An 18,121-nucleotide genomic window follows, 5' to 3' on the forward strand; every position below is an offset into this window, starting at 1 on the left:
TTTACGATGTATCTATTGAATTGTTAGTTGCTTTGAGATGTTTATCACTGTGGGACAGTTGGATGCTTTCTGACAGCTTTGAAACTTTTAAACTTTACAGGTGAAAAGTGTTTGTTTTTTTCTTTAAAGCTGAAGTTTTCACAGGTGAGTTTTTCATCAGGGTGGATATTCAGGTGCATCTATGAGTGCAGGTGTATGTGAAACAGACGGTATCATCCCTCCTCTAATCTCTTTATCCGTGTCAGGGTGACAGAGGAGACTCCTCTGCTGGATCCTCCGAACCCTCCACTCCTCCGCTCCTTCATCCCTCCATTCTCCCCTCTTTTCTCACTGGATTTAAAACTTTTAAAGGACTTAAAGGGGTGAGGTTTGTGTGTGTGTGTGTGTGTGTGTGTAGGGGGGAACTCTTGTGTTTCCATGGCGATTACCTTTCTGGGAGGTTGTTGGATGTAGGCCACGTAACCAAGGGCCAACCAAGGATTATCAGCTGACAGGTGAGTAAGGAGATAATGAAAGTGAGAGTAGAGCTGTAATTATTATACGAGTTATATTCAAAATAACATCAGACAATATGAAACATAGAAAAAAAAACAGAATAAACAGTTTTGTTTAGCATGTTAGCATGCTAACATCTGCTAATTAGCACCAAACACAAAGTACAGCAGAGGCTGATGGGAATGTCATCATAGCTTTGTTTTTCTATGTAACGTTCAAAGTGAATATAATTCATCCCTTGAATGTCAAATCCATCCAATAGTTTTTAAAGTTGTTTAAGAAGATAAAAGCTTGTGGACTGATGTATAAAGTCAGGAATAGATTTTTTTAATTTGAGTTAAACACGATGCAAATGTTGTTTGTTTTTGCTTTGTTTGGAGGATTTAATTGACAGTGATGTGTCTGTCTGCCAACAGAAAGCCAGAGGAAGAATACCATCATGGCCAAAGTGGCACCATTAGTCCCACCCCCTGTCTCCAGGTTAAAACCGCCCACCATCGTCCTGCAAGACATGGACGAGGAGCCAGAGGAGGTCAGGGAGGAGGACAGGTGAGCTGTCATGGAAACAAGAAAAACAAAAAAAAAAATTCAATGCAAACATTAAACATACTGATGACAGTGGAACTTCTTACCCTGAATTCAGGCTGTCAGGCAGTTCATCCTCCAATAAGTGCCACAACTTTAGTTTGAGGTTTCAGGTCAGAGCTGTGTGAGTGCGGGTCGAAGGTTAGAAATAGTTTAGTGAGATTTAATTGATGGAGTTTATAAAGGACCACAAACAAGCTGAGAGGAAGCTGGGAAGACGACCACAAGAAAAAGACAGAGGTGTTTACCCATAATGCAACTGTCAACACAAATAGCTGCTGGAGGTGGAGCTAGTTTCAACTACTTTATATACAGTTAGCTAGTTTAGTCCAGTGGTTCCCAACCTAGGGGTCAGGCCCCTCCAAAGGGTCAGCAGATAAATCTGAGGGGTGGTGAGATGATTAATGGGAGAGGAAAGAAGAAAAAACAAAGTTCTGATACACAAATCTGTTTTCAGTTTTTGGACTTTTTCTCTAATCTTTGATTTTTGCTGAAATATTGGATCATTTGAACATTTATTGAAATGAAAGCATGTGAGAAGTTTAGAGGGAAAAATCACTATTTGGTGGAGCTGTTAACAACTCATAGACATGTGAAATGTGACCCCGACTACACACTGCTTTTTGTAAGACGTCAAAAGACAAAAAGGTTGGAAACCACTGGTTTCATCTTTAACAATGTGTTGTATTTTAAAAGCTTGTTATATTATCCATTGTGTCAAATCTTCATCTGAAAAGTAACTAAAGCTGTCAAATAAATGTAGTGGAGTAGAAAGTACAATATTTCCCTCTGAAATGTAGAAAGGAAATACTCAAGTAAAGTACAAGAACCTCAAAATTGTACTTAAGTACAGTTGAGTAAATGTAGGTCTTGAGGTCTAGTTAAACCAACACGAAGGTCCTGTGAGAAAGTGGTGGCTAAATTAGTTGATTGATTGAGGTGCAGTTGAAAATTAGTTGATAACTAGTTGTATTATCTGACTTGTTTTCTTTGTTCCAGAGCTGCTCAGACATCAGAACCAGGAGTTCTGTTCAACGTTAACAACAGCAACAACAACGAAGACGAGGAGTAAGAAACACACACAAAATACACATTTCTACATCCAATTAACCTTCATAGTACTCATCAGATGCATCACACAGACAGATACAGTAGCGCTTCTCTGTAGAGTTTACACACCTGTCAACCTGTGTGTTGCTCTTTATATTTAATATTTTCCAAATATATGTGAAACAACATACACATATGATCTCTGGATGATGCGTTTCCTGTTGTCTCACAGGGAGGAAAAGAAGAAGAAGAAGAAAGAGAAGAAAGAGAGAAAGGAGCAGCGGGCGTAAGTTTGATCTTCACTACAACCTTTGTTTCTGAAAACTATGGAAGCCCAGAGAAGCCACTAATAAAGTTTATAGTGTATTTTTTTTTTGATAAATGTTAATAGTTTCCCATAATCACAAAAAATGAACTGCCATTCTTGACATAACTTGAAATAAGTGTTTTGTTATTATAGTGTTATGTCATTTTGTCATCACATAGATACAAAAAAACCCTAAATATTGCTTCCTGTTTACAATAATTCATATTAAACACCTTCCCCTGTGTATCAGGGCAACAATAATAATAAAACACAAAGACAAATAAATCAGTAATAGTAAACACATTCTCAAAACATAGCAGATTCACTTTTTCCATGAAAGTTTTCATTTATAATATATGTTTTAGTCTTTTAGTGTGTGGAGCATTTTGTTAACATTGTGATTTAAAAGGTGCTACACAAACAAAGCTATTATTATTATTATTATATTATTATTTGTGATCATGATGCTAAAACTGTAGATTATTCTAAAGGGAATAAAATTGTATGGAAAACTATAGAACAGGCCGTTGTTATGATTCGTTTTATTATTATTTTTAAAATAATATTATTAGTACCATTTTTAAATCAACCATTCCAATCTGATTCCATTTCCTGCGTCTTCTTCTTTTCTCCCAGGAAAGAGAAGCAGGAGAAGAAGGAGAGGAAGGAGAAGAAACAGAAGGAGAAAGAGGAGAAGGAGAAAGAGAAGGAGAAGGAGAAAGAGAAGGAGAAGGAAAAGGAGAAAGAGAAGAAGGCCAAAGAGGAGGCGTAGGTTTGGTTTATTGGGACCTTCTGAAGCTAAATCAGAGGACCTGTTTTTATAAATCAGTGCAGCTAAAGTTTATGAGTTGATATGTAAACTGGAATGAAATTAAGTCATTTAATACAATGATCCATTATAATAATGAGTATAGTTAATTGTTGTGTATGTTTAGTCCTAAGGAGGTCTCAGTGATTGATCCAGCTGGAAACACATACTACCACTGGCTGGCCATTATCACCATGCCCGTCATGTACAACTGGACCCTGATTATTGCCAGGTAACGCACACACACACACACACACACACACACACACGTCTTACCATGATTCTCTGCTGACCTTTTAACCTGAAGTCTGATCTGAACCATAAACAAAATTAACAAAAAATAAGTTTTGGTCCCCACAATGTCAGTGTGCATGCAGCCTGTTTAATAAAAAATACACTAATTTACTTGTGTGTGTGTGTGTGTGTGTGTGTGTGTGTGTGTGTGTGTGTGTGTGTGTATGTGTGTTTCAGGGCATGTTTCGAGGAGCTGCAGACAGATTATCTGATTTACTGGTTTGTTATAGACCTTTTCTGCGACATCGTGTACGTTGCTGACATGATCTTCAGAACCAGGACAGGTCTGATCACACACACACACACACACACACACACACACACACACACACACACACACACACACACAAACCATATATACCGTTAGACTGGTAAATGCACACACAGATGCATTTGTGTAGACATGACTAAACATTAGGGATGTGCAAAGCACAAATAGTGGGTTTTTTTATGAATATTTGTTTCATACAAATATTTTAAAAATTATTTGTTTTGGGGAAGAAAAAAACATGTTAAATACCAGCGTGCAGGTCGGTTACATCACTATCTCAGTGTCTCTCCTCTGCTCCGCTGTGACGTCTATCAGCAGGTCTCAACGAGGGGAGTCACATCCACCTGCTACATGACGCACATTTCCTAATTTGGACATCAGTCCTGGAGTTGGGGGAGTTCCCCAGAGATAAAGCTGAGCTACTGACACATGTGAAGTGCTCCCAAGAGACTCTCCATAACCTGTTGTTCCCCTTCTGCTTTCCACAAAGTTAGCAAAGTTAGCAAAGTTAGCAAAGCAAGAATCACCTTTGAAGTTCCTCCCTACACGTTACACGCTGTGCTGTTTCTGTGTTATGGGTGTATAAACAGGTAGAGGTCTGTCTGCAATGAGGTGATGAGTAAAGTTTTAGCTCAGTAGTCGTCTGGGAGACTCTAGTTCGAGACCCGATGTGGGGACCTCCTTCGTAAGGTAGTTTATTCATAAACACTTAGTGTAACACTTTAATTTTCTAAAATTAAAAGCATAATAATAACAAAAACAGGATTTTCTTCCCACTTTCATTTGAATAAAAATACAAATAATTTTGCTGCCTCAACAAATACAGATACAAATACAAATACTGGACTCTCTGCACATCTCTACTAAACATACAGACAAGTATGAATTACCACACATGCAAACACACACAATAGACTTAAACAAATATGATAAATCTGCAAATGTGTATATGGTGTGTGTGTGTGTGTGTGTGTGTGTGTGTGCAGGCTACCTGGAGCAGGGTCTGCTGGTGAAGGATGAGAAGAAGCTACGTGATCGCTACATTAAGAGCTTCCAGTTCAAATTGGACCTGATCTCCATGATTCCCACTGACCTGCTATACTTAGTCTTTGGCATCACTTATCCAGAGATCCGCCTCAACAAGCTGTTTAGGTTCAACAGGTACACACATTTTGCAATTTAAAAAAAAAATACAAGAAAATAACAAAAAGTTAAAGTTAAACGCAAATGAAGATGTTAGAGTAAACAAGACAGTGTTACAAATGAAGTTTAGGATCACAACAAACACTTTTTGGGTCTAACTGTGATGTCTACACATGGAAATATAATTTGGTTTGTTGGCTCAGCGCTTTGATCCAGAGTGAAATATGCTGAATGTGTTAGAGGATGAATCCTGGTGACTTTACTTATCCTCTGACTTTTCCTTTAGCACCACCATGAGGTCAAATATACACATGTCCAATACCTTACAGGATATCTTTTAACTGATGTATAAGCTCACGTCAGTCTCAGCTGTACTCCATAACGTACTAAATACTACTATGCTACGGTTAGCATGCTAACATATCAAATGTTAAATGCTAAACATCAGTATATTAATGTCCAATATTAATAAACATGCATGTGAAAGCAGATATATGTAGAATTGGAAAACTGCTCATTTTGGCGCCTGCTGTGGTATCATTAAGACTTATGCTGTGGCAGATTGGCTGCACCAGTTTTCATTGGGTTTGTTTCATTTACTGATTAATTTGAAAGATGCTATAATCACAAAACTATACATTCTTTGACAATATTTATGTCAAATAGCTTCATATTTGCATCCCCAACATGTTTTTCACTTGCATCTCTGTATTGAATTTAATTGGAATCACTCTGTGTCTAAAATTTGCTTCACGTTTAGTCTGAACACACATAAAGATGTGATTAAAGCCTCTTTGTGAACGTTGAATATGTCAAACTTTAGCGACCCCTTGTGGCGGTATCATGTTAAAAATAAATACTGAAATTATTTTGTAAACTCTCCTCTTCTCCTGTCTCAGGATGCTGGAGTTCTTCCAGAGAACAGAGACCAGGACTAACTACCCCAACGCTCTTCGTATCTCCAACCTTGTCATGTACATCGTCATCATCATCCACTGGAACGCCTGCCTGTACTTTTCCTTCTCCAAGGCCATTGGTGGGGTTGCCAGTTTGAATCTTGCCTCTGGGTGTTTGGTTGGTGGTTATAAAGCCTCTAACCCATCGTGTCCGTTCTGCTCCCTGCAGGTTTTGGCTCTGACAGATTTGTGTATCCCGACCCGAAAGATCCAGAGTTCGGTCGTCTGGTGAGGAAGTACGCCTACAGTATGTACTGGTCCACGCTGACGCTCACCACCATCGGAGAAACGCCGCCCCCGCAGGAGAACTCGGAGTACTTCTTTGTCGTCACTGACTTCCTGGTGAGTGTGACTTAAAGATGATTTTGTTAAGATTGGGAATCAGTAAGAGCATTTATACGCATCTAAAATGTCACAAAGACAAAAATCTGCACATTTGGAGTGTAAACTGACAGATGTCTTTTTTTAACAGTTTTGTTTATTGAAATTTTCAGGACATACATGGATCAATAGTTCAATTTCAAAGTTTCAATGCCCATTTCAGGACAGGTAAATAACTCACTGTACATGGAGAGATAGAGGGATAGTAATAGTGATAAAAAAAAATAGTAAAATGACATAAATAATAAATAATAATAAATCTGACTTAAATAAATAAATAAAAATAATACCAATAATAAAAAAAAGAAAAGAAATAAATGAATAAAAATTAAATAGAGAGATCGTAATAGTGGTACTAAAAATCTAAGCAAAAATTAATTAAAGATAGATAAATAAAAAATAAAATAAAAATACAATTTACAAAAAAAAAAAAATTACAATAAAGGATAAGAGAGAAAATTAACTGTACCATACTGTTTCTAAAAGGAAAAATATAATTGTTAAATTTATACCCTGAGTTAACATTTACACCTAAAACAACAACAAAAACACAACAACAAAAGAAGGAACGACTCACGTAGTCTGGTCACCCATCAGAGACGATGTGTGGATACATATTTATGTGCGTACCTCACTTATACAAGGAAAGAGAAGAGAAACAATATAATAAACATATCAAACAGGCGAAGATCAGTACAAGAAGTCGGTATTCTGGAATATTTGGGAACTGTAACTTATCTTCTACCATGAAGGAAGACCCTCATGTTTTTCTTAAACCTGTCTTTTTCCAGTTTAATGAAATGAGGAATATGTCTGATCCACAGAGAATGAGCAGGTGGGGTCGGAGATTTCTGCTTCAGTAGAGTTAGGAGTGTAGTATCGGCTTTGACAGTGATATTTTGGGGGGGGGAGAGATGTTGTTCCAATACTTATTGAAATGGTGCTAAAGATTTTTGTCCAATAACTGTGCAGCAAAGGGCACAACCAAAGCATGTGAATGTATATGTCGACATTACCATAGATTCTAGCTGTTTGGTCGGACGCACATGGTGAAGGATTTTACGCTGGATCAGGGTGTGGGTGTAGGATCAGGCAAAGACAGATACTGGGTTTCTTAGCATCGGTAGAAGCTATAGTAGAAACTTAACAATGCTGTATTTTAGGTTGATTCAGTCATGTAATATACTCCCAAAGGCGCCTTTTAGACTGTACAACAACAATAATGGTTTATGTTTACTGCATAATATCAGTTTGAGGTTGTCAGATTGTGTTATGAATGTGTGGTGAATCCAACAAGTCCTCCAATTTAAACAACAAAATATATCATTAGCCTGTGTACTACACAACGACACATTAACGTGTTTTCTGATCTGACTACATCACCTTTCTGTGCCTTCCAAAACTGTTTCAGATCACTGTTGGAAGGTAAATATGTTTTATGGTGTGTGGTTAAGATGATGATCATGATGCTTGGATGATACTTGTATGTGCTGTTAAAAGCTTTAGAGGATGAGAGGTCATCCAGTCATCCAGGAATAATCGAGGGAATGTTCAGGTGGTCAACTATTTTGATATCGTATTTCATGTTGTTTTCTTCCAGGTGGGTGTGCTGATTTTCGCCACCATCGTCGGTAACGTCGGCTCGATGATCACCAACATGAACGCCGCAAGAGCCGACTTCCAGGCTCGCATCGACGCCATCAAACAGTACATGAGCTTCCGAAAGGTCAGTTAGCGAGTCAGACACTAGTTACGTTTCCGTCCACATGCTGCACAGAGTGGATTTAAGAAAAGTCAGCAAAATAAAAATGTGTTTCAGGGGTGATCGTACCACACAATGCCTTACTAATGTTGGATTTTAATCACATTGATTTTGGCTTTTGCCCTAAACAAGTTAAACACATATAAGCACATCCGGAGACATTTGGGGGTTCAGTGTCCACCTTTCAAATTATGACGGCAAAGTAGGAAATTAAGGCCTAGTTTTTGTGCAACAGTGAAGTCAGTTGTGTATAAATGTGCATTTTTCTCTTTATCATTCTTACTTTACTTGCAGTTTTATTTTATTTGTCCTGCTATTCAAGTTTTGTTGTTAAGGAATGTTATTAAGTTTGTATGTTTCAAATCTGTCAAACAAATAAGTTAAACATATACAAATAAATGTTGTTTCTATCAAATATTGGACAAGACCAATTATGGTCCTTGACAGACCAGTCTAAAGTCTAAACTTTAACCCCCTCCAGGTAACAGTTGACCTGGAGAAGCGAGTGATCAAGTGGTTTGACTTCCTGTGGACCAATAAGAAAGCAGTGGACGAAAAGGCGGTGCTGATGTACCTGCCTGACAAACTGAGAGCCGAGATCGCCATCAACGTCCACCTGGACACCCTGAAGAAGGTCTGCACACGACAGAAAAAAGATATGAAACATTAGCCTTGAAAAAAAACTGATGCGTAATCTCTGTGTTGTGCTGCAGGTTCGTATCTTTGCGGACTGCGAGGCCGGTCTGCTGGTGGAGTTGGTGCTGAAGCTGCAGCCTCAGGTCTACAGTCCAGGAGATTATATCTGTAAGAAGGGCGATATCGGCAGAGAGATGTACATCATCAAGGAGGGAAAACTCGCTGTTGTCGCGGACGACGGCGTCACACAGTTTGTCGTCTTGAGCGATGGAAGCTACTTTGGCGAAATCAGCATCCTGGCTATTAAAGGTAAACTTTTGAGGTCTTAATTCAGTTTGTCACCTTGACTTTTTAAAGAAATATAGAACGGCTCCACATTTATTCATCTCAAGTCTGTGTCAGACTCGGGGAAGCAGGAGTGGACCCAAACGCAGAGGCCAGAATGCAGATATGATGAAAAACTCTCCTTTAATTGTGGATGGTCATGAACAGGCAAACAGAGCTGAACAGAACTAGCAGATGAAACGAAACAAAACGATCCAACAAGGACTGAACAGAAAACCAGAACTTAAAGAAACTGAACTAACAAGGAGATGAGGTGCAGGTGGTGGAGAACTCGAGAGGGGAATAAACATACAGGGAGCTGATTGGCTGAGGACACACAGGGAGCAGGGCAGGGCTGACGAGTCCAAATGCAGGGCAGGTGTGGAGGAGTACATGAACACACAAGGGAAACAGAACAAAAACCCAGAAAACAATCTCAATGCCATCTACACTAACCCATCCAAAACCAACCACAAACACAAACCCAAGCACACAACCCAACAAACTAATGATGCAGTCCTCTAAAACCCACCACCCAAATCATACAAGAAAACCCTTATGAACCGAGGGACTAAACAGACGTGCAAAACCAGGAGACCCCACAGAACACAACATAAGACCAAAAAACACCCAAAGTCCAGGCAAGATGTGACAGTCTGGGAAAAAGAACATCCATCACATAACAATAGTATAGTGTCTTTACATCCAGACAGACAAGAAAAAATAGAAATAGTGGTGATATATTGGCACAATATTGCCAACCTGAAATAAATAGGAAATCACTATCACTATCATTATCATCAGAATGTCAGTCAGAGGAACCTTTAGCAGTCATTCACACAGGTAGCGTCTGATGTAACGATTAGTTTTGTACAGTAACATTTGTCTTTTTGTATATGTTTTGGTATTTGTAGCATTTCTGGAATTAGTGTTTCCCCTAAAGTTTTTAGGCTTTTAATCTTGTGTGTTTGTGTGTTTTTGTTTTTCAAAAACTATTAAAAACACGTCAGTGAGTCACACCGCTGCACTGGGTCACACGTTCCTTCATCGTGAAGAGTTTGGTCACGTTAGTTTGTTTAGAAACGGCTCCAAAGTCTGATAACAGCATCATGTTTTCAGTCTCCAGAGAGTAGTTCTGTGTAAGGCAGACGCCACTGAGCATGTGCAGGAACGCTGTTCTGTTTAGAGCTTCACTAGCTTGTTGCGCTGCAGATCACAACCTCTGACTTTATACTGAAGTTCTGTGAGAAATTTACAGTGTCGTACAAAGTGAACTTTTAAGAAATTGGAACAATTTGGTTGTGAGACAAAAGAGAGACCTGTAAAGCAAAATGTTGCTTACTTTAGTCTTCCATATTTGGCTTTCGACTATATGAGGGGGGTAAGAATTGATCCTAATATTAAGAACCTTATGTCTTTGTTCTTCTTCAACAGGCAGTAAGGCAGGAAACAGGAGGACAGCCAATATCAGGAGCATCGGCTACTCCGATCTCTTCTGTCTCTCCAAAGACGACCTGATGGAGGCGCTGACGGAGTATCCGGATGCCAAAGCGATGTTGGAAGAGAAGGGACGACAGATTCTGATGAAGGATGGACTGCTGGACCTGGAGGTATACCGTCACATGATCTCATACAGACCAGAAAACAAACAGCAGGGAGGCTGTTAAAATAGAAGTAATAACTCCTGTTGTCCTCCAGGTGGCAGCGCAGGGCCCCGACCCCAAAGAGATCGAGGATAAGGTGGACCGGATGATGACCACGCTGGATGTCCTGCAGACGCGTTACGCCCGGCTGCTGGCCGAGCACGAAGCCATGCACAGCAAAATCAAACACCGAGTCACCAGACTGGAGAGGAAGCTGCCGCTGCCGTCTCGATCCGACCAGCCCGGCGACGCCCCGCCCCCTCCAACACCTGAGACATAGACCACAGAAGAAGAAGAAGAGGAGAAACGGAGTGGAGATGAAAAGTTTTCACGGAAAGACGGGGGTGTTTGATTGCAGGGCCTGGGTTAGCCAGGTGGGTGGGGATCAGAGTTTAATCAAAATAAGTTCCAAAAAACCTGATTTTCACAATTCAGCTTAAAGATAAACTTCATTCTGTTCCTTAAATTCAGATTCACATTAAGTCCAGAGGTGTAAATAAAAAAACAAACCACTTTAAAAGTCTGTATTTCAATCAGTCAAATTCCTGTTTCCCAAGTCAAGTCATGTTTACTTATTTATTACAATTTTTTTTAATGTTTTAGGTATTAATTTAATATTATTTATCATTTAAGATATACTTTTTGATTGTAATCAACAATTTGATTAATTTATTCATTTCATATATTAATTTTATTATTTGGGATTTTTGTAATTAACGTCAGTTTCATGTGTTTTTGACCCCTTTGACTTTCCGTACATCGCATCATTTCACATCATGACTCCATTTCAGCCAATCGAAAAAAGGAAAGAACATCACATTTCTTCCCTCCCTGGATGTTTCTAGTTGAATCTGAGTGTAAAGAACCGAATTTGAACCTCTTCATTCTCTGATCATTAATTAATTAATTAATTGGATCAATCATTGTGCACTTCGTGCTGCTTTTTGAGCAACGCTTACAGAAATGTCTAGATTTCCCTTCAAAGTAATTAAAATCCTGCAAACTTTCACAAACTGGAAGCCGTGTTTATACTGGGAGAACAAACTGAAGTGGAAATGAACTGACTCCAGATTAAACTGGTTGAAGGACGACCAACGTTCAGGACAACTGAGGGAAAGAGAGAAAATGTTTCTCATGTAAAATTTTGTTATTATAATGTGTAATATATATAAAATATTAAAATTAACACATCTATTTCTCAGGATAGTTTTAACATCATATGTTATAAAAGTATAAATCCAATTTATGAACTATAAATCTGATAATGTCCAGTTACTTGTACTTAGTTTTTGTCTCTTGGCTGTAAACATTTAAGAATGTACGGAAGTTATTTTGTGTCTTAAAGATGCAGTCGAGTGTAGCATATTTGAGGATAAACCTACGATTGAACAGAATATTTAATTGCAATTTGAGACAATTTAATAATCACTTGAGACCAAAACGGTTAATTAACAGAATAACCAAAAGTTTCTGAGGTAAAAAAACATCATGAAACATTTTCCCCTTTGTTTACAGCCTATAAAGTTTTGGTTGAACTCCGACAAGCTTTCCTCTTGGTGCAGAAGTGTTTATGGAGGAAATATTCAAATCCTTTACTTAAGTAAAAAAATTAATCACAATTCGGAGGGCTGGATGTGGTGTAGGGCTACACAGGCTACATTTGACTGCATCTTTAAGACATTAAATATTTTTAACTATGTGGCTCACAAACATGATCAAAAATGATATGTTAATGTGTGGACATGAGTGAGTGGAGTCTGTAAACAGCACACCTGATGGAATATAAACTGTGCAATTTCTAAAATATGAAGCTCAGTTTTCAGTTTTGACATTTTTACTGACTTTTATCCAAACAGACTCTACTGAGGTCTAACGTAGAACACGCTTCACTTCCTAGATCACCTGCTGTAAAACCAGAGAGGGGTCAAAGGTCATCAGTGCTGATTGCATCTTGTTGTAAACCTGGACTGGTTGTTGTTTTTTTCAGAGAGAAGACACTTAGAGCATGAGCATCCATATAGTTTGCTTTTCTATGAAGAAGATCTGACGTTTCTTTTGCATGTTTGTTTTTTCTGTCAGGGCTCACCCAGCCAATCACATCACAGCTTTGTGTAAAAAACAAAAACAAATTGTTAAAGCTAATTAGCAGAAATATATACCAAAATAATTTAAGTTTTTAAAGCACTGTGCTGAAATAAATATATTTTATAAGGGAAACACAGAACTGCATCTTTATTTTTCAATTAGCCGCACATTCACACACATTCAGGGCATCTGAATTTCAGTTTTAATGTTTTTAAAAAGCTAAATAGTAACTAGAAACTCATAGAAATTATTGCAGTCACTCTGCTAATACTGCTGCTATCACCACTAATACTTTACCACTTTTAATTTATTTTATCTATTTTTAAATTTTATTTGTATTTATTTATTTAAATACTACATTTATTTAAATGCTTTTCTAATCATTTTCTGTTCTGTTTTGCTACTTTTTATCAATGAATTTATTTTTATTTATTAATTAATTTAATTTTCAAGGAAAACAGCTGCAGCAGATTCACGTAGCAAACACTTTGTGCGTTGCTGCTAATTTCCCAGAATTTAACGGAATTCTGAATTAATTTTTGTATGAAGATTTTAGTTTTATGTTCTATTTTATTCTATTTATTAATTTATTTGTCGGAGTATGAATGAAACGGCGTTGACACGTCGCACTGCCCGTGTGTCTCTGTGCGCGGCGGGACTTGTAGTTTTATTTATTGTCAATCCACTGCAAACGTTCACTATTAGGACTACACGTACCGGCATGCACTGCGACGCACTGCGCATGACAGCCGAGCAACGGACCACTACTGCTGCTGCTGAGGTGTGTGTAACTCTTCTCAACTAGCTTTCACTTCGTCTTTTAATCTAAAACTTTAACGTACATCAGCTCAGGTGGATATTTATATTTTAATAAGAACTGTTTCCCGGATGTGACGTTTGTCTCCGCATATTTTACTGCTAATTTTAATTACAGTTAGCTTATCGTAGCTGGCCGGCTAACTCCAGTTTAAACTGAACTTGACCGTTAACGTTAACCGGCTCTGTCGGTAACGTGTTTATAGGGCTGAAGACCGGTGAAGAACTGCGTTACAGTAGTTTATCATCATTTATCATCACGTTACTATGGGTTACTGGAGTCATGAAGCTGCTACAGCAACATTATAACCTGACAAACAGCCTGACAGGAGGAAAACCAGCTGTTTGTGTTCTTATTTTAGACGTAAACATTGATTTCTGTACGTTGACAGAGTCTGAATGTGGACACACAGCAGGTCGTAGTCTGGTCCCCGCTGGAAACATGAGACAGCAGCTCAAGTCTTCCTGTTAGCTGTGACTGCTGCTGCACTGCAGTGATTAACAGAGCAAACACTGCAGGACAGAATCAGACCTAATGATCACTTCCTGGATTGATCGATTAGTTGTTTGGTCTATGAAATGACTGGAGATGATGTCCTGAAATGTCTTGTTTTGTCCACAACACAAAGATATTCAGTTTACTGTCACAGAGACTAAAGAAACCAGAAAATATTCACATTTTAAGAAGCTGCAATCAGACATTAATTTAAATGTCTCCAAAAGATTAATCGATTATTAAAATAGAAGGCAGCTAATTGATTAACTGACTAATCGTTGGTGCTCCAAAGACAAATATTCTTTAGATACTTGACATGATAAATAAATGTTAGAATCAGAGTCTAATATTTATGTTTAATATTTGTGTTGGAGGTTCTGTGGTGACCTGGAGGCAAACGTCACCCACGTTTACTGCAGCTGCACACAACTAAACTAATGTAAATATGATTGTAGAGATTTAGGATATGCTGTCGTAGGAGCGCTGGAGGAGAGAAGATGGTTAAAAGCACGAGATGTTTGTAGATGATCCATGGTTGTTCAGGAAGAGTTAAAGGAAACATCTTTGACATCGAGATGCTGAACAAGTTGTTAAAAATATGGAATATTAGTTCAATGATCTGTAATAACAAACAGAACAAATTAAACTTAGTGACAAATATTCAGCGTCTGTGTTTCATCCTCGGATCAGCGTCTCTCGGAGGCGGTTGCCATGGAGCGGGCGTGGCGACAGCAGGGCAGGGGGCGGGGCCGCAGCCAGGAGAGTCCGGGCGAAAGGTCACGACCCCCGCAGAAGGAGAGAGAGAGGCCGGGAGGAGCCGCCGCCGCCGGAGCCTGGGCGGCAGGAAGAGGAGGGAGGACGAAGAACGCCGCCGTGACGCCTGAACCTGAACGCGGTGGGTGAGGACGCGGCGTGTCACTATGTTACATGTTACGGTCACGTGATGAAACGATGCTACTGTTTTTTTGTGATTGACAGGTGTGTCGGTCCAATCGAAGTTCGAGGAGATCAGAAAGTCCAACCAGGCTGCTGCTCAGCGATTGGTGGAGAGCCGTATCAGCTCTTCCTCCGATGACGATGACGATGATGATGATGATGGAGGCGTTGGACATGAGGATGGAAAGAGAGGAAAGATCCTGGCATCGACCTTCACCACCTACACCAACCAGACAGGTGAGTCAGCAGGTCTCTGTTTTTATTATTTTATTATATCTCAAACATTTTAACAGATGTGTGTGAAATATAAAAGTGATGTTGATTTAATATTTTAACTGCTTTATTATTAGATTATTTGTGTATTTTATACAAAGTGTTTGCAGGTCTTGAAAAGTCTTAAAAGTGTTGATTGAAGTTTCCTCATAATGAGACGTTAGAAGGTGACGTGATGTTCGTTATAAAATGTTTTTTTTTTGTGATTTTTAGGGAAACTTGGCTGTAAAATCTCCAGTTTCATTGTTCCAGACCTCTGATTGTAAATGAGTTATTGTTAATTGGTTAATTGATCCATCTGTAGTTTTTCTGCGTCCTGATTAACGAGTCACTCGTTTATTATTGGGAATGATTGTTATAAACAGGAAGTAATTTAAATAAACGGACGTTTACTTCACATTGAACTTGTTAAATACTTTTAGCGTCGCTGATGGTTTTTATTGATCTTTCACACTTTGAAGGTGAAACGGGTTTTAAATTGCGTTCAGTGTTTTATTAAAACGTCTTTAATTTAACTAAACAGAAACTCTGTTTATAGGAAACGTTGATCATTTTAACCACATCAGTGTAAATGTGTCGTGTTAGCTACGCAGCTAATTAATAATAGTTAGCACCTGTTGTCCAGACGCAACTTAAAGAATTAAGATCAGAAGGTTCAAAATGATCTTTATGGAAATTTGTCCACCAGACTACACAATAAAACACAATTAAACACAGTAAAACACAATAAAACACAGTAAAACACAATAAAACACAGTAAAACACGGAGCTAGAGCAGCCAAAGTTCTATTTGCCATTTAAAGGATGAGGAGGATGCAGCAGGATGAAGGAGACATGTAGTGAAGGACCTGCCTGTCATAAATAACCAGGAGCTCAGTCACAGAGCAGAAACACGAAGGGTTAAAACTGATTCATCAAACTTCTGTAAAAGAGAATCAATTGATCCGACGTTAAACTTCAGTCGAGTCTTTTCTGAACCTTTTAGAGGCGACATGAGATTCAGACACAGTTAGTTATCAAGAACACAACTCAGATATTTATATTAATCCACCAGCTGAGTGTCAGAAAGCTTTGATGACGTCAGCAGAAGGTTCATCACCGATCACGTCTTTTGTTTTTAATACTCAAAATAAACAAAATAAACCTCTTTGTCCTGCATAAAGAGCCAGTTTAAGATAAATAAGGAGTTTTTAACTGTAAATTATGCAAATATGTTCCAGTAGATAATTAATATAGAGCTGAAAACATGCAGAATGTCTTTAACTGCTGACAGCGCTGTGATGCTTCTCCTACAATAAACACATGATATCATGAAAATAAAACATTTTAATAACTAGATGTTGAATCAGAAAACAACAACCTGAGTCTCTGTGTGTGCGTGTGTGTGTGTGTGTGTGTGTGTCTGTGTGTCTGTGTGTGTGTGTGTGTGTGTGTGTGTGTGTGACAGGTGGAGACGCTACAGGTCTGGTCAGGACCGGTCAGTACGTCAGTGACCTGTTTCAGTCCGGAGCGCTCACCTGTCTGATCTGCATCGCCTCCGTCAAGAGGACGCAGCCGGTGAGACATGAATAATAATGTTCTCGTTGATGATGATGATGATGATGATGACAGACGAAGGATGCTGTTAACTGAACCTCTCTCTCTCTCTCTCTCTCTCTCTCTCTCTCTCTCTGCAGGTGTGGAGCTGTTCCAGCTGTTTCTCGCTCTTCCACCTGCCCTGCATTCAGAAATGGGCCAGAGACTCGGCCTTCCTCGTGTCCTCCGTCACCGATGAAGACTTCGGTCAGAAGCAGCATCCCTGGCCCTGGTGAGGACAAAACCTGTACCGGACTGTCACAGCCCACCATGACTCTGGTTTTTATTCAAACTGAGACCACAATGGAAGTGATGGAGGACAAAATCCACAGTCCTCCTTCTGACAGAGACGAATAAAACACTTTACATACGTGAATGTTTTCTGATTTTCTCTCCTCAGTCCGAAGTGTCGAGCGGAGTATCCTCCCAGTGCGACGCCCAACAGGTGCGTACGATTACATCACTGTGTCTTGTTGTTATGGTTACCGACTGAACGTGCTGCAGCTGTGAGGGTAAAAATCAAAGACGGGTTCATCCAGCAGACGGACGACGTCGTGGCGTCGCCTCAGCGTCAAGGATTCATACGAGTCACGTTCAGGGTTTCTGGACCAGATCTGACTGGATGAGTCCTGGTCCAGAGCTGCTGGATCTGCAGTGCAACACATCAGACACTCAGGGATGAAGTTTGTTATTGATCCTGCAGATGACTGAATGATTTAAGGACTTCCTGTCCATGTTGGCTTAAAGGTTGACAACTGAGAAACTTCATCTTTTGGAACAAATTTATTAATTATTTTAATTTTCAATTAATCTGACGATTTTCCAGATTAATCGTTAATCTATAAACCATCAGAGAACAGTGAAACATGAATTAATTATGATTTAAAGCCGACAGCGACGTCTCACTGATCATATTTGATAATAATGATAATAAACTTTATTTATACACTTTTCAATACAAAGTTACAAAGTTGCTTCACATGATTCAAACATTTAAGTGCAACAATTAAAATAAAACAGAATAAAATAGTCCTCGTATAAGATTAAAGATAATAATAATAAAAATATAAACAATAAAACAGGTGAGACGAGGTCGCAGCTGAACGCTGAACCATGAAGTGTTTTAACAGTAATCAATAAACTCTTAAAACCAGTTCTGACACTGAGTGGTAACCAGTAAGAGCGGCTGATCAGCTGAGTTTAGTTCCAGCTTTTGCTTTGAAAAATTAATTAATTATCAAAACTGTTGCTGATTGATGTTCTATTGATCAGTTATTCATCTACT

The 18,121-nt window shown here is 38.9% G+C and overlaps 2 protein-coding genes across 2 annotated transcripts in view; both read left to right on the plus strand.

The window, feature by feature from the left end:
- Positions 1-22: 22 nt before the first annotated feature.
- cnga1b (cyclic nucleotide gated channel subunit alpha 1b) lies at positions 23-12,876 on the plus strand. The gene is made up of 15 exons (XM_044342304.1): positions 23-494; positions 912-1,044; positions 2,080-2,148; positions 2,363-2,416; positions 3,074-3,205; positions 3,373-3,477; positions 3,717-3,823; positions 4,797-4,971; positions 5,853-5,989; positions 6,079-6,251; positions 7,891-8,016; positions 8,534-8,686; positions 8,766-8,997; positions 10,447-10,622; positions 10,711-12,876. The coding sequence occupies exons 2-15, from the start codon at positions 935-937 to the stop codon at positions 10,933-10,935; spliced, it is 1,974 nt and encodes a 657-aa protein (XP_044198239.1). The 5' UTR covers positions 23-494; positions 912-934; the 3' UTR covers positions 10,936-12,876.
- Positions 12,877-13,470: 594 nt separating this feature from the next.
- nfxl1 (nuclear transcription factor, X-box binding-like 1) overlaps positions 13,471-18,121 on the plus strand; it is a 25,107-nt gene continuing 20,456 nt past the window's right edge. Inside the window, exons 1-6 of the mRNA XM_044341955.1 lie at positions 13,471-13,521; positions 14,743-14,947; positions 15,031-15,225; positions 16,709-16,818; positions 16,938-17,068; positions 17,237-17,281. Of these exons, the coding sequence (XP_044197890.1) occupies positions 13,483-13,521; positions 14,743-14,947; positions 15,031-15,225; positions 16,709-16,818; positions 16,938-17,068; positions 17,237-17,281 (725 nt within the window). The 5' untranslated portion in view covers positions 13,471-13,482. The remainder of the gene's footprint in view (positions 13,522-14,742; positions 14,948-15,030; positions 15,226-16,708; positions 16,819-16,937; positions 17,069-17,236; positions 17,282-18,121) is intronic.

The sequence above is a fragment of the Thunnus albacares genome, chromosome 22 (assembly GCF_914725855.1).
Source record: "Thunnus albacares chromosome 22, fThuAlb1.1, whole genome shotgun sequence".
Taxonomy (NCBI): Eukaryota; Metazoa; Chordata; class Actinopteri; order Scombriformes; family Scombridae; genus Thunnus; species Thunnus albacares.

Excerpts from the sequence above, each read along its gene's own strand:
- cnga1b (XM_044342304.1), top strand. The coding sequence starts at position 935 with ATGGCCAAAGTGGCACCATTAGTCCCACCCCCTGTCTCCAGGTTAAAA. Across the intron at positions 3,478-3,716 it reads TGGACCCTGATTATTGCCAG|GGCATGTTTCGAGGAGCTGC; the intron begins GTAACGCACACA and ends TGTGTGTTTCAG. Across the intron at positions 8,998-10,446 it reads CAGCATCCTGGCTATTAAAG|GCAGTAAGGCAGGAAACAGG; the intron begins GTAAACTTTTGA and ends CTTCTTCAACAG.